At 35.5% G+C, this 22,343-nt stretch overlaps 2 protein-coding genes across 2 annotated transcripts; one reads left to right on the plus strand and one right to left on the minus strand.

The window, feature by feature from the left end:
• Nucleotides 1-11,179: 11,179 nt before the first annotated feature.
• LOC125226469 lies at nucleotides 11,180-12,220 on the plus strand. The gene has a single exon (XM_048130454.1). It carries the CDS (start codon nucleotides 11,180-11,182, stop codon nucleotides 12,218-12,220), a length of 1,041 nt encoding a protein of 346 aa, XP_047986411.1.
• A 4,467-nt stretch (nucleotides 12,221-16,687) lies between these two features.
• LOC125226399 lies at nucleotides 16,688-18,121 on the minus strand. Its single transcript, XM_048130376.1, has 3 exons — nucleotides 18,066-18,121; nucleotides 17,775-17,952; nucleotides 16,688-17,182 (listed from the first exon to the last, which is right to left on the minus strand). Exons 1-3 carry the CDS (start codon nucleotides 18,086-18,088, stop codon nucleotides 16,976-16,978), a joined length of 408 nt encoding a protein of 135 aa, XP_047986333.1. The 5' UTR covers nucleotides 18,089-18,121; the 3' UTR covers nucleotides 16,688-16,975.
• Between the last annotated feature and the right edge of the window lie 4,222 nt (nucleotides 18,122-22,343).

The following is a 22,343-nucleotide window of genomic DNA, read 5'->3' on the forward strand; positions in this document are numbered from 1 at the left end:
TTTTCCGTATTTTTCTCAAAAAACTACTGAACCTATCAAGTTCAAAACAATGTTCCTAGAAAGTCTTTATAAAGTTCTACTTTTGTGATTTTTTTCATATTTTTTAAACATATGGTACAAAAGTTAGAGAGGGGCGGCACACTTTTTTTTGCGATTATTTCCGAAAATATTAATATTATCAAAACATGATTTTAGTAAACCCTTATATACTGAGATTATCTGCGAACGGACGGACGGACGGATGGACAGACAGACATGGCGAAACTATAAGGGTTCCTAGTTGACTACGGAACCCTAAAAATGGGGTGGAGACGTTTTCATTCGAGGTGAATACTGATTTAAGGAACCAGTTTATCAGCAGCAGGACTAAATATTATGAAGGTCAGGCAGATAGAATTCCATCTGTAGGTAGTTAAAACTTTTTGCACAGGCACCTCTGCTCATTAGGAAAATATTTTAAAAAAAGTGAAAACGCTTTTTTCCTAATTAAATCTAGATTTACGGTACGGTACCTTGTACGTAGGTATAATTGCATAGCTACAGCAAAGTTCTGACGAGGCCGTTTGCTTCCAACTACTAAGCGACTGAGTACTTCAAGTGATCATTCGAAACTCCCATCCGAATGATTTCACTTCGAGTTTGTTATTTGCCGTTACGAGCCAAGTTTCTAATTTACTCGGATCGGAAGCAAAGATTGTTGAATGGGGCTTGATGTTTAAAACAGGATTGTTCTGACTTGACTTGCTCGTGACACCCAATTTAGATGCTAATTCCCTTCCTTTTATAATTAAACAGCTTCAAGTATCTACTTGAATGTACCTATATTTTTAATTACTTATTGGGTTTTATTAAAAGTTTACGCTTATAAACTTCACACGCTTCCTGGCACAATTTTATAAATACTGCCCATATAGTCATGTTTTAATCAATTAATAACCATTAAAACATACTTATAAAAACACTTAAATTAAAATCTTACAAATAAAATAAAACTAAATTATAACTAAATCACTACTTAAAAATAAGCTTATAATAAATAATACTAAAGAAATAATTAGAAAATAATAATAAAAATAAAAGAACCCAATTATAAAAAGAAAAAACCATCTAACAAATCCGCCTGCGGCATGGTGCCCATTATGCTGGCGGCATTTCCTCGCTGTATCGCCAGTGCGATACGTTGCGAGAAATAATTAATTAATTAATTATTTAGAATAAAATTACTTAGAATAAAATATTATATTGCACGGGTATTCATTTGAGTAGATATTATTGTAACCTGTTGCTTGAAATGCAACTAAGTAGGTATATTTACGTAGGGATGTACTTCTTTCCTGAGGTAGATAACATTATTCCCGTGGACTAGGAGACCATCGTTTTAATAGATATTTATTAAGATGAAAATAATAGACATAAGAAGCGTTCCTGAGTGATTCGCACGTTAAATTATAGTATCAACAGAGAAAAAGTCCAAAAAGTAATAATGATGATTGAGATTTTGCCTTTTCGGCTCTTTAAAAACCTGCACTCTGTCCTCAAAAATATAACATCTGGACAATACTTATACGCATACAATTTTCAACGCTCTATCAGTAACGGTAATTTATGATTGTTTAGTACATTTTGAAGATAGAGGTTGGCTCCTTTCTTGCTCTGCGGGTTAGCATCGAAATCCAGCGCGGCAATCCTACCAGCCTACTGGGCACCCTACCATCCGGCGCCGAGCTGGCTTCTATTTGTAAATACTTTTCATGTAAATAGGTATGTTGTGTGTTAGATTAAGTTCAGTTGTTTAAGTTAAGTCCCTGGTGAAAATCTAGCAGTAAATTAAGCTGCAGCAAACAGAAACCAAGCACTGTGTCGCTCCAGCGCGACGGGATAAAAGCTTTTAAGAGTCTTACGGTTTTCTAATGCCGTGTAGATTATACCTACGTATACGTAGCAGAAAGTGCAAGATTCACAAATATGTCACTGAGCAAGAAAAACACTTTGACGTCGGTTCTTTACACCTCTGATGGTTATGACGCTGCTCGTAGGGGAATGGTAACTTAGCACAAAAAAGTCAAGTTGCTGTGTTCAAGGCTTCTTAATGACGGTTCTGATTTAATAAAAAAATAGAGGGGTCAACATATACGGAGCTAAGTGCGTTTTCACATTATCCGATATCGAATGTAGGACCGATATCCCACATGGTTAACTCGCCATCTTTGATTTTTGCCTATGAAATCCTTCCTCAGCAATTCCCGTCAACTTTGTACAAAAATTAAGGGAAAAGTTAAATTTGTTTTTATTAATTCCTATTTTGTTACCAAGATTTTGTTGATTAATTGAGATTTTATTAAGTTTTATTTCGTCATTAAGGTTCTTTAGTATCTATATTTTCTTAATTATAACAATTATCCTGTATATATCTTACGAAAGTCGAATTATATTACTAAATGTTGGTAACAAAATAGGATCAATTAAAATTTGCTGACGTGGCATTGTACAAAGTTGACGGGAATTGCTGTCCTACATCCGATATCGGATCGGAAATTTGAAAACGCACTAAGAATATACTAACCCACTTACTCGAGTTGTAAGCTCCATCACACATTACCTAAATATATTACAATAATTTATATTATCTATTATTTAAGAAGTTCAACGACTTTTCTTTAAAATTCAAATAGATATCATATTGGTGGCCGAGCCGGGAATCGAACCCGTCTTCAGCTTACGTAACGTCTTCACCACTAGACCACCCGCCCGCCAAGTCTAGTGGTGAAGACGTTAGCCGCGTACAGACAAACCAGTGGGCCTTGTTCTTTTTCTTTCGTGTATGATATCTATTTGAATTTATAATTTATATATAGTAGTGGAAAAAAAAACAAATCAAAAAAAAAAAAATATTCAACAAAATAATTTGATTTGTTCCCTAGTCGGACTTTTCTTTAAGTTAATTTAATTAAGTTTATGTAATTGAGAGACTGTTGACCCCACAGACAAACTCGTTCTGTCCCAGAGTTTTGTGGGACTATTATGTTAGATATAAGTTTGTCACTGTATTTTAATAACAATAAATAATAAATAAAAAATAATAAATCGGATTTCTTACGGAAAACATTAAAAAAAATAACCTTAATGGTATCCTTCCTTCTTCGGTACATAAAACAATTCAAGCTCTTTCCTCCATTTATTAATATTATAGGAAATTTCAAACATTTTTTTTAACTACAGGAGCATAACATTTACTGTGGCGTTGAGGTAAAAGGCTTCACGTGTCGGGCCGCTTGAGCAATTTAACTGCAGCAAAGAGCACTTAGTGCATTTAGATGGAAATACTTACCTAGGTACTATTAGATAGGGTTTGCTGGGTAAAAGGGTAAATTTATATTACAAATCTATCCAGGTTCAAAAACTAGGTAAATAAAAAGTGTCGGTCGGATACCTATTGTAAGAGTAATTATTTATTAATGCCTTATTACGATTTATCTTACTATTATTTATGATGAAAGTATTAAAGAATATCAATTGACTCATACTAGTCACTGGTTCCCGCCACCTTGGATTGTTATAAAAATGGCGGAAATGCAGTGACAGTGGCCAGTTCGAGTACAGACGAGTTGTAGTGAAGAAGTTTTGAGCTATTTATTGTAAATTGGTTGTTATTATGTTTGTTATAAACGAATAAAGTATAAGCTCGCTTTATGGTTTATGCGTATAAGGACTATAAGGAAATATGGCGGTTTAAAAATGTCTACTTTAAAAACATAAATTTGTCCGAGTATTAGAAAGTCAATACTTCAAATCAAAACGTTTCAATATTGTCTAGTCTGAATATAAACATGACTACTATCAAAGTATAAAAATGTCTACATTCACAGTATGTAAATGTCTTATATAAATAGTTGACTACGGAACCCTAAAAATGACTAGGTATAAAAATGTCTACTTTCTTTACTTAAGCCGTTCATAATATAGTTACTTATCTATAAATAAAATTAACCCCTTAAAAGGCTCCTGTTATACAAATATGATATATTTAGTGCATAAAGCATAGTTAATTTAGAATTGGTACGCGATGGGAGGAATTTAATTTTTAAATGAAAAGAAAAAAGTAAACAATATTTTTTATTGCAGAATATAAAAGATCGTTTATTAATTTATAGCGTGTCACATATATTTCAATCATTCAGTATGTTTATGCACAAAATTACGGACTTTTCTGAAAATAGTATTCATCATCCTCTGAACAAGATTTTCATCCATCTTTTTTGTCTGTTGATTCCGTGTGGACCGCAAGGAGTGGATATTTTGAATTATTTTGCCACTATTATTTAATTGTCCTTTAATGAAATAATGATTTGGGCAATAATTATTGCCTAGTAGTTTTCTGGAAATTCAACAATTTAGCAATCATTGACCCAGACCAAGGGGATTTTTCACGTATTTGTTCACAGTGCATTTTCGCCGGTCAACGTCCATCATCAATAACTTACAAACGCAAAAAGTTAGATCAACCAAATTTCTAATATAGAGTTATCAACGTATTAAAATTAAGATGTGACTATCAGTTTTTTTTAATTTTTAAATATATTTTTTTTATTCGTCGCTAAACGCGTGCCAATACTATACTTAACTATGCTTTATAACAATATTGACCACATTGTTCAAATTTGATTTGATTTGATTCAAATTTGGCAAATTTTTTGTATGGTGGGCCGCTAGAGGTTAATAAAATCCACTAAAATTAAATATTCTCTGAAAAACAAAAAAATAAATGACTAAAGCCAGATGTATGAAATACAATGTGGACATTTTTATATTCTGTCATAGATACACTGTGACAATATTATTCAAGTGGACATTAGTATTAGGGATGTACCGACTATTGATTTGGCCGACTAGGCCGACTACCGACTAGTCGGCGCTTGGGTGGCCGATTAGTCGGCCAGAACATAATTTTCGATAAATTCACATTTTGAATGTCATTATTGGTCCTTCGTTCGTGCTTTTCATGATTTTTTACAGATGTTCAAAGGTTCATGACAATATTTATATACATTTTCCATTTTTAACAACCGGCTTGGCTTAGTGGGTAGTGATCCTGCCTATGAAGTCGATAATCCTAGGTAGGAAATTTATTTCTGTGGTGATAACAGATATTTGTTGTTTTGACAAAAAAAGGAATTACTAATAGCAACATAATACAAACATAATTTTTAGCTGGTAATTTAATTTTGTACTGTTTTTCTATCACTAATGAAGTGCCGACTAATCGGCCCTTTTTGCCGACTAGTCGCCGACTAATCGCCGACTATAAATGCGGCCGGATAGTCGGCTTTCCCGACTAGTCGGCGACTAGTCGGTACATCCCTAATTAGTATTTATTTATTTATTATTTATTATTCAAATAAGTTACACAGCATAACAGTAAAACCAAAGCACTGTGAAACTAAAAACAAAAACAATAGGTATAGCACATAAAACAGTAAAAATCAGACAAAAAAAAAACAATCGGCGACGACCTAACAGTCTCCGTTGCGTCGTCTGACACGGCGTAGGGTTCGGCAGGTTGCCCCGGAACCACATAAAGTATAAAGTATACATCGTCATAATTCCATAACGTCCATTGATGCTACATCTTTATATTTCGTCTAATTTACATGTGGACATTTTTATACTTTCTCAAAATTATATAGAGACGAAATTATTCAAGTAGACATTTTCATACATCGCCATATTTCCTTATAGTCCTTACACGTATATTAATTGAATAGTATGTAGCCATAGGTAATAAATAATTCTAGCAAAAATAATGGTATATTTTTGTGATATCATTTCGGAACCGCTCCCTTCATTGGGTCCGGCCTCTGAATAGATACTGACTTGCATTATCTAACAAAGGAACATTCATAAAGGAAAACGGTTCGTTCCCCTTACCGAAGATGTTATTATAGCTTGAGAATACAGGGTAGTGGCCCGGTCAAGGAAACCAATGTAAATTGACTATCTTCCGCATACACAGTAACGGAACAATACCTAGCTAGTAGCTACTGCTAAGATGAACTATATGAGACCAAAAATGACAGGCAGCGATAGATGGCGCGATGACTTGTATGTACACATAATTCTACCCGAAATTGTAGAAAAACGCCAAAAGCGACGGGAGGCCTTTGCCGAGACATGGGCCAAATGCAATAAATAAATAAAAACTTCTAAAATGTGAATCGTTCTCAAACGTTATACTTATTCAAACAAAAATGTCGGTAAGTAAGGTCATTTATTTGTGTGATGAGCACAAATATTTGTTCCTGAGTCATATATGGATGTTTTCTATGTATATAAGTATTTGTCGTTGTCTGAGTACCTGCAACACAAGCCTTCTTGAGCTTACCGTGGGACTCAGTCAATCTGTGTAAGAATATCTTATAATATATTTATTTATTTATTTAGTATTTTATTAGTTTTGACACTGACCTATCTGATCCTGATCCATCATAATTATGATGATCATATCTAGAGTACGATTCGAATCGGGCTGTAACAGATTACAGATATAGTGCGAACAGATTTGCCTTCGTATTGTTACGGAAAACGTACGATCGTGTCATGCTATTTCAGTCAGTCTCAGTACAAGACGTACTGACATTGACTGAATTAGCCTGACAAATACGAACGTTTCCTGGAAAATACGAAGGAAACCCTTTTCGCAATACATCTATACATGTGGAGCTCAATAAATCTCAAGTTTATAGTTACACTGGTGTGTCCCAGAACCCGATTTATCTATACTCTCTGGGCAGTGGGACATGGCAGGACAAGAATGTAAATAAATTACTTTCATCATACAGCCTTACACCGATATGACTACCTATTCCGGAAGGTATGTAAAGAAAAAGTATGGAGATCAGTGAAAGCCTAACTTATTTGATTTGGTAAGGCCCACTTGCACTAACCACTTACTCAGAGTTAGCGGGCTGTCATCTGTCAAATTCCATATAAAATGGTAGGTTAACCCCCGGGTTAGCCCACCATTTACGTTATCACTATTTTTATTAGCGCCACTTGCACCACCCGCTTCACTCAAGGTTAGTGAGCTGTCAACTGTCAAATTCCATATAAAATAGTGGGTTAACCCTTCATTTTATATGGAATTTGACAGTTGACAGCTCACTAACCCTGAGTTAAATGGTTGGTGGAAGTGGGCCTTAATGTTTCAATTTGCCGTACATACCTAATGATTAATGAAATAAACCCAATTGGTTGATTGTTGACGTTGAAGCAAACATTATGCATTACCTATTCAATAGCAAAACAGGTTGTATGTATATCAAAAACATGACTATAAAAAACCCATACTTACTAAAAAACTCAAAACAGCATCCACAAAGCTCAAAATTTCGTCCGATATTCCGTAATTCGCCATTTCTATCATGTAAGGCAGGTATTATTCTACCCTGCTGCTTTGATTTTTCGCGTCGTCGTTGTCTTCCAAACACATCAAGTTGTAAATATTTTACACTCTTTTATGAATTATACCTAGGTATTTGTTTGTTTTTGGCTTAAAATATCGATAAAGACCCTACCAAAATCACTAAAATCGGGATACCAAACGGGCGATGTAACAAACTGAAAGCTAAAAACCGGACGCGAGTGCGCGATAAATTCAAAATCGCAGTCTCGGTTTTGCCGAGAATCTCGGCCCATTTTGGCCGAGAACCGAGACCGAGATCTCGGCCCGATTTTCGGCCGAGAATGCCGAGACCGAGATCTCGGTCGGACCTTACTATTACGTGATAAATGCCTAAACACCCTTTCACGATCTACTTCGTTATCATTTATCATTACGATAAAATTACGAAGGTGTGGGTAAGTTTGAGAATATGCTTTACTTACCACTATATCAAGAGGTGACTTATTATACAATGCTATCTCCTTTACACAAACTACGAAAAACTAAAAGTGACAGAGACGGCATTATGTACTCAGTCGCGAACAGTATAGTCTCATTAGGCGGCTTGATGCTGTGTGCTTTTCTACCACGATTCCGTTAATAAGGACCTGATCAATTAAAACTTGGACGACCACCGTGGGTTACACGGTTATTAAGAACTTTTCTCATTTCCCTCAGCACTGCACTCTGATTATCTCGAGCTCAACAAATTAATAAACTTCATAAAAGAATCCTTTGAAAGCAACATTCATTATACAAAGGTTTTATCTCTTGTTAGCATTTTTATCGAGTTTTAAAATAAGTTTACAGACTGAGGATTGAGGCGTAAAGTATGCTAATGACGAAAAAAGAAATGAACGAACCTTGCCTTGATTTCACTAGCCAAGATAACTTCAACGCCAAATGGTACATTATGATACAGGTGCAGATAAGAGTAAGTTCGAAAACGATTAGGTAGGGAAACAAGTATTATACAACGTTAATCAGTACATTTGGCCCTTTGATTTGAAGTTTCCGGCAAAAAATTACCTACCACTTATCGCACGAGTCCGATAAGTAGCACCACGTGTACTGAAAATGCATTTTATTTTGATTTGTATTATGTTAAGAATATTTTGAGTTATGACCCGGGTTTAAATTATTATTTTTAGGCACAGACAACAATGAGTCTCTCAACTATTTATAAACGAGCAACACCGAGCAGCTTTTGTCCGCCATTTGACGGCGATGCAATCTGCACAAAATGGCCGCTGTCGGGGAAACGTCCAGCCATCAACCATGTGTGGGCGAGTTGTTCCAATCGCTTGCTGGTCGTAGTACGAGTAAGAACGCTATATGTAGGCAAAAAAAATCATTCAATAACCGGGACCATACAGAGAGAGAACAGCGCCGCAAGGCAATTACTCCGCGGGCAAACGGTCAATGTTTACGTTGTATCTACAGAAAAACGCGGCAGAGAAGGCTGCCTCGGCCGAGACAAGTCATTAAATATTGGCCCTTTGCCGTGCGAGAAAATGATGAATTGATGACGTGACACGTGAAGCAGCTCGCTGTGTGTGGAGCTCCAGCTATTGCTAGGGCGTGAAGACAAGTGACTTAATCGTTCAGGCTCCGTAACGTATCATCTCTCGTCTAGTTACCCCTTTTTCATTTGCAAAGATTTGGTTTGCTTAAAGTCAGTTTCGTACGGTTTTAAGTTAAGTATATTAATTGGGTTATGTGTACATAAAATAGCGAAATACCACAGGAACCAATTTTCCCGTGCCTCCAGACCGCGACTCGCCTATGGTACTGATATCAACGCGAATACCCGGCCCGTGCAACAAGACCAAAACGAGTCAACGGATTGCGCACTGTTACAAACGGTGCTAGGAAAATTAAAATGCCTTTTCTTGTTTAGTAACATACCTAAAAAAAAATCCGGGAAACAAATGAAAATATCCACAAAGCCATGTCAAACTTTTATTTTCTATCTGTACCACGAGTTTGACTATTTGGTAATATTTTGCGCACATATATTACTCGTCTAGTAAGTAAGTTACGCTTACGCAGACGTTAGCAAAATATCTGTGCGATGTTTGGGGGGTAAGGATAATTTTACATTTAACAAAAATATGTGGTGGTTGTTGCTGGTGACGGGTGGTAATTTTCATTGACTTAAGAAAACAATTTAAAATTTTACATACATACATATAATCACGCCTGTATCCCATAAAGGGGTAGGCAGAGCACATGAACTACTAAGTTTCAGTGCCACTCTTGGCAAAAAGGGGTTAAAAGAAATCCAAATTGTGACATTGCAGTGACAGGTTGCCAACCTCTCGCCTACGCCACAATTTATAACCCATATCCCACAGTCGACTCCTACGACACCCACGGGAAGAAAAGGTGTGGTGAAATTCTTAACCCGCCACCATACGGCCCGTCACGTCACGTCACGTCCGATATTAAACTTAGTAGGTGACATATCAATCAGAGAGCATAGACACATTGAAGCTACATGCTACCACATTGAAACTTCATGACGCTAATCATAGACACAAGGGTATCATAAACGAGAAATTGATTTCTATCAGGGTATGTAACTTGAATTAATCTTAATTTGAAGGTTCCTGGGCTATATGAGCCGAATAATTCAGTTAGTATTTCAGTTTCATACATGTACCTGTACATACCGTCAATAATAAGTTTAAGCATTGATTATGAAGCTGGTATTGTATAGGCGTACACCTATTTCCGCTCTCTATTGGAAGCTGAGCGGCGTGAACTGTAAATGGTTTACACCTATATATAGAACAACAATAGGTACGGCAATGCCTGGAATTAATGCTCTATAATGGTCATAATAGGCATTTAGGGAAAAACCTAGTAGTGCTAATAATATATAGGTTAGATTTCTCTTTCCATTTAGCAGGATTTTCCATTTATAAAGGATTTGTTTTACAATATTTATTTACTTACGTATGACTATCCTTGAGATGTCTTTTTGATCAGTATAAGTTAAAATAGCATTAGCGAAATACCATTGAGAGGAGAACTTAGTCTTTACGCAGATGACACATGTGTGTTTTATTTTGGGCAATCTATAGATGAAATAAAAACTATGGCACAAGTTGATCTAAATAAACTATACAACTGGTACCAAAATAACTTACTCACCATTAATGTAGAAAATACCAGCTACATGATTTTTAAAGCTAAAAATAAAAAGGTCAACGATGATATACCGTTAACAATAAATAACATAAAAATAAAAAAATCTGAAGAAGAGAAGTATTTGGGTCTTATAATTGATAGTGAATTGACGTGGAAGCCTCACATTAATAAATTAAAAAATAAACTATCATCACTACGAGGGTGTCTCTTTAACACGGTGTATTGTTTTCCGCGGCAGGTAGTATACACTATATACAACTCTCTGGTGAAGTCTCACCTAAATTACCTAATAGAGATATGGGGAACTGCGAATAAGACCACGCTAAAAAGTTTACAGATAGCGCAAAATAAAATTATAAAAACACTTTTTCGATACGACTTTCTTACACCAAGCGCCAAAATTTATTCGGAAACCAAAATAATGAATCTTAATCAGCTTTATTTTAACAACATATGTATACTTATAAAGAAAATAATAGATCAGTTGCGCGTCAGGCGTCGGGAGGTGCGCACGCATACGTTGTGGTCCGTCAACCGCGCTCGTGTTATTATTTAAGTACTGATAGTTTTCGATCTACCCTCAATATGGATGAGGAAAACTCCGGAGATGAAAGTGATAAAAGTGATACGGAGATCATAAAGGAAAGTGAAAGAGAGTTAAACCAGATAATGGAAAGTCAAGTGTGTCCGATTTCGGAAGCTGAGAAGGAATACATGGATTTATCGCCTCAGAACTTTGACAGTAGATTAGAAAAAAGGAAGGAGCGTGAAGATGATATAAATCATGAAGAAGAGTTTATAGAAGTACGAGTAAAAAGAAAACCGAAGCGTCTTTTAAGAAGTACGTCTACAAAACAGCAAGAAGGTGAGAACAATGTTTCGCCGTCTGAAGAGATTAATAAGTTTGAGATTAGCGTCACGTCTAGCAAGGAATTGCCGAAACAAATGGCTTTGGCTAGATTATTGAGAGAAGAGAATATTTGCAATATAAACAAAATAAAGTACAAATCGCCTTTTAAAGTTTTGATTTGCTTTGAGACTGATGCCGACGCGATGAAGCTATTGGAGAGTAAAAAATTTAAAGAGTTAGACTATATTTGCCGAAAAACTTTAGAAACAACTATGACGTATGGATTGATAAGAGGAGTAGATCTAGAATTTTCTGAAGAAGATATTTCAGCTATTTTAAAGAGTGAAATTAAGATTTTAGCAGTTAAAAGACTAAAACGACTGGATTTTAATGGTAAATGGGTAGATAGTGAAGCAATAAGATTATGTTTTGAGGGAAAAACAATACCAATCGATGTGTCAGCGTATGAGACAAAATTTAACGTGGAAAAATATATATTTCCAGTGACTCAGTGTTCGGGATGCTGGAAGTTTGGCCACATTATTAAAGTATGCCCGACAAAGAAAATACTATGCCCAAAATGTGGAAGTGAAGACCATGCTAACTGCGAATTAAAGACATACAAATGCCTCAACTGTAAAGGTCTCCATTTCGTACTAGACAGATCTTGTCCCATGTATCAAAAAGAAAAAGAAATAAGGAATATTATGAGCAAAGAGACAGACTACAGACAGACAGGCTCTCCAGATAGTGACACGAAATTATTCAAACAATAATTCAGTGATGGCCGGAACTCAGATAAGTACCAGAACTCAGCTCTCAGAAATAGTAGAAGTTCCAACACAAGTAAGCCAAGTCACTGACCGTCCGATGTACAGTCAAGTTATTACAAGAGCTGAATTCCATAGAGAAGGTAGTCCAGAAAGAAATACAAAGGAAATGAAAACATCTGCAAAAAAAAAGAAAAAGAAGAAGGCAAGGGGAAATGACGATGGGTTCCTTGCTGGAAATACAATGGAGTGTGAGGAAACAGAAGAGGAGTTCAAAGGTATGACAAATAATGAAGAGGTGAACAATAGAAAATTTGAGTTACGGAAATTGTTGGCTAAAGCTTACAATATTTGGAAGTCGAAGGAAACTGTAGAAGAGAAAATAAGTGCTATAGTGATGGTGATATTTGAAGAAATAAAATTGTTTGTGAGTAGTGTAGTATCTGGTCGAAAAATCTTTGAGACTATTTTGGATATTTTCGGTACCAATAATAATGGATAGTACGAACCTTAATAATATACGCTTAAATATCTTGCAATGGAACGCACAAAGCCTAAAGCCTAAATTAATAAGTTTTGGAGAGCTTCTGATAAAAGAAAAAGTTCATGTGGCTGCGTTAAGTGAGACTTGGCTGGACTCCGAGGACAGGGTAAGAATATCTGGTTATAACATTTATAGGAAAGATAGGTCAGATTCGTATGGAGGCGTAGCGATAATAGTACACAACTCTATTCGAAGTGAGTTAATACCCATCCAATTGCGACATCCTGATATTGAAGTAATAATTGTTAAACTGTATAATTGTCACCATATACAAAATATTGTTTCAATTTATTGTACATCGCCTGTTAGGACACAAACATCAGATTGGGATGACTTATTCACTCTGTTTCACAATAAAACAATAATTTTGGGGGATTTTAATGGTCATCATCTACAATGGTCTGCTCGATCAGACGCAAGAGGGGGGCAGCTTTCTGATTCGGCCTTAGAAAATGGATATACCTATCTTAATGACGGGACACCTACTAGGATAAAATTAGTGAATGGAGTGCTGCAACAATCTTCACCAGATATTTCATTTCTGTCCAATGACATTGCTGTGTATTTTGAATGGCATGTCATGAATGAGAATCTTGGTAGTGATCACATGATCATTAAATTATACACTAATATCCCTAAAAGAACCAATAATCTGCGTAAGAGAAACTTTAAGAAAATTGACTGGTCAAAATTTTGTAGCAGTATGGCAGATGCATTTACTGCAGAAAAAGTAGGTAATATAGAGATACTCGACGCGTCCCGTGTGCAGGAAATGTACGATTATTTTTCATCTCAACTCAAAATAGCTTCAGATCTCAGTATTCCATTGATTAAAATCTGTACTGATCCAGAATCTAAATTTAGACCCAAGGGTTACTGGAACCAAACTATTTCAATGGCAATAGCTCAAAGGAGGTTAGCTCTCAGATCATTTAGACGTAATCCAACACCCGCAAATTTATCTACTCTGGAGTCAAAAACCCAAGAAGCTTATAAACTGATCCAAAACGCTAAATCATTACACTGGCAGAAATTTTGTAACTCATTTGATGAAAATACATCAGCAGCGGATATGTGGAGACGCATGCGTTGGATGAAAGGCGTTAATAAACATCGTCAGTTTGTTCCAATAGATAAGCAGGAAAAACTTTTAACTTCACTCACGCCCGAAACAGCAACCAATAAGTCACCCAATTTTAAATCCGTAAATGTATTGATGGAAGAGGATTTTGAAATGGCAGACTCGAAAGTTGTTTAAAAAAGAAGGATACTGCACCGGGAGATGATGAAGTTACATATAGTATGATAACGAAGCTACCAGATGATGCAAAAAAATATCTGCTAAAGTTATTCAACTTAATTTTTCAATCTGGTAAAGTCCCAGAGCAATGGCGTTGTGTACTCTTATTACCTATACCCAAAACTTCTGACTCTAGTACTGTTGACCGAAAGCTTAGACCTATTTCTCTAATGTCATGTGTATGTAAAATTTTCCATGCCATGTTGCTAAAAAGATTAGAATGGTTTGTAGAAACGAACAACGTATTTTCCCCTCACACAGTCGGTTTTAGAAAATCTCAGTCATGTCTGGATTGCCTAAGTCGCTTCGTGACATATATCCAAATAGGTTTTACACATAACGAACCAACACTGGCTTGCTTCTTGGACATAGAAAACGCCTATAATAACGTATCTGTAGAAAGTGTTTTATGTATTTTAGATGAATTACAAGTGGGAAGTAAATATTGTAAATACCTATGGTCATTCCTTACTGAAAGATACCTAAAAATACGCTCCGAAGATGGGGAGCAAACAGTTACGAGACGAACTGATAGAGGTTTAGCGCAGGGAGATCCAATCTCACCCTTTCTTTTTAATGTAGCCACATACAGAGTGTGTCGGTTTTTGACACAAAACGTGTCAGTAGCCCAATATGCTGACGATTTTGTAATTTATGTGAGAGACAAAGATATTAAATTATGTGAAGCACATATACAAGCTGCATTGGAGTATATTGTACATGAATTGGATAAATTAGGTTTACAATTGTCCAGCAATAAAACCCAACTTTGTATTTTTAGTCGAGGCAAGAGAAGAATCCTACCTAGCATAAATGTTGGTGATGTTTCGCTTACTTGTTTACCCTCTGTAAAGTATCTTGGTATATGGCTAGACAGCAACCTCACATGGTGCAAACACATCAATGAGACAGCACACAATTGTACCAAATTTCTTAACCTCCTTAAAGTTTTATCTGGACCTTCTTGGGGTGTGCATACAAAACACATTCGGCGGCTTTACATATCACTCATACGTAGTAGGATGGACCACGGCTGCACTTTATTTGGTAACAGCGCCAAATGTCATATCTCTAAACTGGACAAAATACAAAATCAGGCATTACGGATTATAGGTGGTTTTATCAGGAGTTCTCCAATACATGTAATGGAAGCCGAACTATGTATTCCGCCACTGTTTGTACGAAGATTATATCTCGGATATAAATATATCTTAAAAGCGCGTTCGTGGACGAATAATATAACAATAGAGTTGCTTAAAGAACTTAGTATACTATGTTTAACAAGATACTGGCTACACAAAAAGATACCACTTTTAGTTGACGCTTTCAATAAAACAGAGGTCATCGAGATATACTCTTCTCCAGTTCTGGATTTGTTCGCAGCTGATATATGGCTTTCTAGGATAGACATTAAAAATATTGCGATAAGTGAATTAAATTGTCTTAAAAGCTCTAAATGTTTTTACACAAGCGATACATTAAAGTGGAATGTAATTGAAGAGCTGCAAGCAAAATATCGGGACTGGCATATAGTGTTTACAGATGGATCTAAAAGTAAAGATAGGCAAGGCTCTGCATTTTTTGACCCTTCTCTTAATGAACATGGCATGTACAAAGTTAATAACAAAGTGTGTATTATGACTTTGGAACTTATCGCTATCTCTAAAGCACTAACATATGCCGAAAGTCATAATTGGGACAAAATTGTCATTTGTTCCGATAGTAAAAGTGCAATACAACATTTGGCTCGATGCGCCTCTGGCAACAGAGGTGTACCGATAGCTTTCGTTGTACTTCGCCAGATACTGAAGATAGTTACTCAGAACATAAATGTGAGATTGCAATGGGTGCCGTCGCATATTGGCATATGGGGTAACGAGGAGGCTGACAAATTGGCGAATGCTGCTTGTTCAGATGGCGTAGAGTGCGATACCCGATACCGATTTGTTATGCAAAAGAAAACTGGAAAAGTATTTGAAAAATTTTACATGACTATGTTTTTTTACAATAAGAGTTGCTCTACCTTTTCCAAAGCCAGTTAAAAATGTAACCTGGCATCAAAAATTAACCAATAAACCCATTCAACAAAATCCAATAATATTGTCTTCGGTTACCGCGATAGTTACTCATGAAATAAAACTTTGGAAACGGATTAAATCGCGTATAATGAATTTAAAAATACATCCCGACGTTTCGAACTCTTTACAGCGTTCGTGGTCAACGGGTGACGGGTGACTGAGAATTCAGACTCTTCTTCCAATCCCCATAGTCAGATAAAAGTAAATCTAACCAAAATAAAAAAAAAATAAGTAATTTGGTTAAAAAGAAACAGTAGACAACATCTGTGCCCTCTTATTAATTATTATACAAATTACTATTCTATACAAAAACTGGAATACATTTAAGAGGACATCTATGTATCAGGAACAAATAATATATCTGTTGTAATCAAACATCACACACCATACTCAGGACGACAGGACCATCAACTTCATAAGCAGGATTACTACTCACAAGGCTTCAGCGTCAGCCACACAAAAAATGAGAAATATTTCATATAATTTAAATTTACGAAACTCTATATAATCCATATAATTCACACCTCCGGCAGGACTCGAACCTGCGACCTTTGGCCTTGCCGGGCCTGGCCATGCATGCATGGCCCCGGCAAGGATACGTAAAATCGGTCTCGCAATTACTTATAAAAACTTTAATATAACAGAAAAAGTTAACTTTTCTAGTAACCTTAGTGTGCTTCGATATCTGATAAGCTTACACCGGAACGACTGGGCCATTTGGAGTTTTACTACACTGCAAAGGACTACCTTTAATAATATTTCAGGTATATTTGCTTTTCATTTGCGTTTGCACTATTTTAAAGTACCATGGTCCTTCTGATGTATGCTGTTAAAAAATTTTAGAAAATATAAGTGTCAGAACATACATCACCAATTGTGGACTCCTCGGGACCCACTCCTTCTGAGGTGTCCTTTCCAATAGCGTCCAGAACGAGCGCCTCTTCCTCGGTAATGTCAGGGATGTTCATAACATTACCCGTTACGTTTCTTGCCCGATTGACAGCAGCGTTGCTTCGCCTTGCTTTGCGACACATGTCACGCCATGTCTGATAATAAAAATACACTTGCAATATTACAATGTATTTACTCCAAAACAATACAACATGAAACATAGCTTACCCAAATAATATAAGCAATATTACAGAACTCTTTGCAAGAAAATTTAGATAATATTTTGGAAGTTGGTACTGGTTTATAAGATGCGGGGGAAATAAGATGAATTAATTAATTAAATATGTATGTGTTATATGTACTGTTGCGATATATTGGCCACCTAAACATATATATTGTGCAAGTAAAATGAATGGAATATTATAGTCATATTCTTTACTATGTGTTAAAATTATTAAATTATCACTGTCATTGTCTAACTGAATACCATCAGCGATGTGATCTATATATAGATGAAAATGATGTCTTCGAGGTATTTTTTTGTAAGACAATTTTATTTATCTTACATGATTTTTTATTTATTATATCTTTGATGCAATCTTTACTACTTCCATGTGATAAACTTCTGCTAATCGTGACACTGTACACTTGAACACACTGCACTGTAACTTAATGAATGTTTAAGAAATATTTGTAAACTACAAATTATTTTACAGGACGACATTATCACCCTCACATTTTACTTACCACTTTCCAAGCCTTCACAGGTTTGTCCGGCCCGTGCTCTCTTAATAAGGCGGCGAGGCTCTCCCACTGCGCCTCGTACCGCTGGTTTCCTAGTGGACCGTCGTACTCCCGATTTGCGAAGCGGGAGTTCTGCGACATGTATTCCGCCAAAACCCGTAGTTGTTTATTCGTTGACCGTCTAAAAATATATATATATATATTCATTACACAATTGAAGATCAAAAGAAAAACAAAAAACTATACTTGTTTCTAAAAAACTATACAAATAAATTATTGTTTTCCGCAACTTACATTTTCGACATTTTCGGTGGCATCGTTTTGTTTTAAATTTCCTTTGTGTATGTTTGATATGACATTGACATCTGTCAAATCAAACTTTGACATGTGTCACAGCTGTCAATTTATAATCCGTGCATGTTATATTGTAAGGGAGTTTGTATAAAGCGGTTACTTGTTCAAACACCATTCAATTTGGACGTGTAATCATTCAAACTTGATTCAAACAATCTATTCATGTGCAAGCATCGTCCAACACACAATCCTGCAGTGAAATAAAGGCAGCTATTGAATGGATTTTTATATACGACATAGTGGTCACTCACAACCTATCATTCAATCTATCGACGCGTTCGTTTTATTAAACCCCGATTTATAAATTTAGTATGCTTTGAGCTACAATATAATTCCACTTTCGGTAGACGATAGAGATATATTTAATCACAGACCATGAAGAGGCTGCGGGAAGTTTGCATTTCTTATGAAAAAAGCTAATTCACCAAATTGCGACGTGTGTGCACAAATTGATGATTTACTCCACATTCTGATGGAATGTGATCGAAATCGGCAGCAAAGAGAAGCATTTTTGCAAAAATTTTGTTTAAATAGACTGGATGTAGGGTATGTTCAGAGTATTCTGAACAACCCTACATCTGACGCAACCTTGTACTTGTGTAATTTAGTGGAGTGCCGCCAGTAGATACACAAGTATAGGGGCTTCTAAATATAAAATATGTGTATGTCTAAAATCTGATGATTAACAACTGTTTTTGAAACGATGGAGCTGCCATGTCAAAAAGACAAAAGCTCCTAAATAAATAAAGATTAAAAAAAAAAAAAAAAAAAAAAAAAAAATAATAGATAAGAAAATTAAATCCCAACTAACTTTTAAAACCAAAACTGAATTAGGTTTACGACCTTTACGTAACTCTAATAGTCTAAGCCTCCAACCCACGCGTACTAAATTTGGACAAAGAAACATTGGATATGAAGGAGCACAGTTTTACAATAAAATACCAACAGAAATTAAAGAATGTAAAAACATTACCACGTTTAAAAGAAAATTAGAACTTTAAATTAGTCAGACGGCTCAAAGGTCTGTCGTCAAGTGATAAACAACATCGTCGCGCGTACTATTGTGAATCTTATTGACAAAATCCTAAGGATACAATATAGAATAACTAGCGTATTTTGTAGTCATATTGCATATAATTCCCTACCCGCCGCTGGTCACTGGTTTTGTTCTGTTTTGTTTTTTTTGAATTAGTTATTTATGTAATTGTACTTAATGGCTAAGTTAACTAAAATTGTTTTATACCTAGCAAAAAATGACGCAAAATTTATGAAAGCACATGTACCTACTTAAACGTTATTAGCTAGCTAAAAACGTAAAAAGTAAATAAAGCTGGCATTGCTTGTACACAATTGTAATTGTTGAATTACAAAAAGACGCGTTGTACTATAATATATTTAATTTAAGTTTTAGTTAAGTTATTTTTTTAAAGCGAGTGTGCACTCGTTATACTTACTACCTAACATTTTATTTATGTTTTAGTTATATTTCTCTAAAGTGAAATGTATAATTTCTTTGAGAAAATAAAGATCTATAAACCTAAAATTGGCCGTCAGTCCCGTAACATCCAGACACGTTCCATCTTTAATGCCTTTTCCAAGTCTAATTAGAGCACTTTACAGCTAAGTGTCAAGTCGCAGTAATTTAGACTAATGTGCACGCTAAAAGTCAACTTTTAACTACGAATTTCAATGGGAACGAAGATTACGTATACTTTAATTAACTTTCATTGATATTTAAGAAGGGTATTTCATTTATCTGTGAGATTGAATTCTATGAAAAGGATTTGCTAAAATTAGAAAGTTTACTTAGATATGGAAATGATACTCTGTTGTTTTTAACCGACTTCATTAGATCTTTGTCTAAGCGCCTTGAAATCCTCTAGAAATAAATAAATAAATATTACTAATAATTCCAGAAAATAACGCGGGAACACTACCAGCGTGATGGGCACCTTGCACCCATATAATATATATCGTCACTACTTTAAAAAAATCTCGTATCTCACGCTGTTCCTCAAAGTTAAAACGCAGTAAGTCTATTATGCATTCCATACATACTTACTACAATTTTCTTTTCGTTGACAGACGAAGATATAAGTTTTTTTTAAAGTAGTGACGATATATGCCCATTAGGTCGTTTTCGATCCAGTGTTGAAAACTCGTTACCTACTACTCATTAAAATATGTAGGAAAATGAGATTGTCATCTGAAGGAGTAGGGAAAAAATATTTGTTGGGCACGGGACAGACCCCAAGCCCTAGAAGGTAGGTTTTAGAAATACCCATTTCGTAATTTACGGTTATGTTTTTTACATCATCAGGGTTTTTTTATTTGTTAGAACTGAAATAAAGTTTTACTTACATAAAACAACCTTGACCTAAGTCAAGCCCGATAGCACAGGAACAAACAATTTCTTTCATGTTACGATATAACCGTTATCTTACGTGCTGTCAAAAAATATCGCGTGCTCCGAAAAGTTTCTACAAAAATATTTCCTCGAGTCTGTCTCTGTAATCTAATTTTTACTTTTGTCCTTTATATGTACATGTTGTGTGTACTACATTACAGTAATAATACAATGTAAACGCAATTCCAACTTAACACCTGCGTTTTGATATAAAATGATGATGTCATGTTTTAAATCCTTTTCCCCTCACTAGCTCGGAAACACGTGTTTTGTCCTTTAATACCAGTGGGTAAAAACGCATTTTATCCACTAGTGGGTAAAGTAATTTGACCTTGAATAAAGTCAAATTAACTGCTTTAAAATTGATAAAAGTAGGTGAATCTAGTAATAAAGATGATTTACCACCTGTGGAACTACTGGAAGCAGTGATAAACGCATTTTTTGCGTTGTAGTTTCCGAGCTATAGTGAGGGGAAAAGTTTTGTGTTACACTCGGGTGCAAATGTATTTTACTTCTCGTGTGTTAAAAAACTCGCAAGTTCAGGATTCTATTCTCAAACCACTCGCTTTGCTCGTGGTTCAACTATAGAATCCTTTCACTTGCTCGTTTTTCAATTCCACACTCGGCGTTAAAATACAACTTTGCCCCCTTGTATAACAAATAACTATTATTCGTGAGAGTCATGTTGCTTACGCGAATACTAGGAAACACACGCGCGAATGATAACATAATAATATCGTCACTTCTTTTAAAAAACCTGTATCTTCGTCTGTCAATGAAAAGAAAATTGTAGTAAGTATGTATGGAATGCATATAGACTTACTGCGTTATAACTTTGAGGAACAGCGTGAGATACGAGATTTTTTAAAAGTAGTGACGATGTTTTTGATAACAGAATGTAACTGTATATTTGTCTGTGTGGTTACGACGGTAAGTGTTGTTTTGTAATATTTGTGCTGGAAAATACAGAATGCAAACGATTACCCACTACTTATTTTGACAACTGATAAATATTTAAATACAAAAACATCGTTATCAATGACATTGGGTTTAAGCATCAAATTATTAAAATCGATATACCTACAGAAACCGATATTGACCGACATACAGTGGTCTATCTATACCTCCCATACCACACGTCTGACGTCTTGCTTGCTCCTACTTATATAGTTTTATATAGGTTTGTGTGAAACCCACTTTCTCTATTGAAGTTTGAATATTTTCTTATCTCACAACCCTCAAGCAAATTTTCTAGGAACATATCTCTTCTCATAACCTTGCAATATAATTAACATTACATAGTTTTATACCAACTAACTTCTTTGAGTATTGCGCTCCTCCAAACTGTTAATCGCGCAGGGCCAGCAGCAAAGATTACAAACAGCCGCTCCGTGGCGAAAAATTCGCAGCTGGCTTTGTCGCACCGACGTGGAAGAGTGAACGAGAAATAGACGATACGTTAAGGAGTCTGAACGACTGAACCCTTGGCTATAGGTCCTGAGCATCATGTAAGGACGCAGGTATAGTATGTTGATAAAGATGCATTAATGCGTTAATATTACATCGCTCAGTAACGCATATGAAGTTTCAAGGAGGAAACTTGCACATTGAACTCATGTAGCAGCAAACATCCAGTAATCGGTAGGTATTTCTTGTACCAAGAGCAACTCCTAAAAACTTGATACGTACTTTTGTTATACGTACTTCTAAATCTGAGGTATAATTTTTTTATTACAGGAAAAAATACAATTACTATTAGGTATATTAAAATAAACTAAATAAGTAAACCTAAATGTATCTAAACTTAAATA

Source organism: Leguminivora glycinivorella, chromosome 5, assembly GCF_023078275.1.
Source record: "Leguminivora glycinivorella isolate SPB_JAAS2020 chromosome 5, LegGlyc_1.1, whole genome shotgun sequence".
Classification (NCBI taxonomy): Eukaryota; Metazoa; Arthropoda; class Insecta; order Lepidoptera; family Tortricidae; genus Leguminivora; species Leguminivora glycinivorella.

Bases quoted from the DNA above. Each gene is read 5' to 3' on its own strand.
- LOC125226469 (XM_048130454.1), top strand. From the start codon at position 11,180: ATGGATGAGGAAAACTCCGGAGATGAAAGTGATAAAAGTGATACGGAG.
- LOC125226399 (XM_048130376.1), bottom strand. From the start codon at position 18,088: ATGCCACCGAAAATGTCGAAAAT. The intron at 17,953-18,065 runs GTAAGTTGCGGA...ATATATTTTTAG, and splicing joins CCACCGAAAATGTCGAAAAT to ACGGTCAACGAATAAACAAC. The intron at 17,183-17,774 runs GTAAGTAAAATG...TTTTATTATCAG, and splicing joins CTGTGAAGGCTTGGAAAGTG to ACATGGCGTGACATGTGTCG.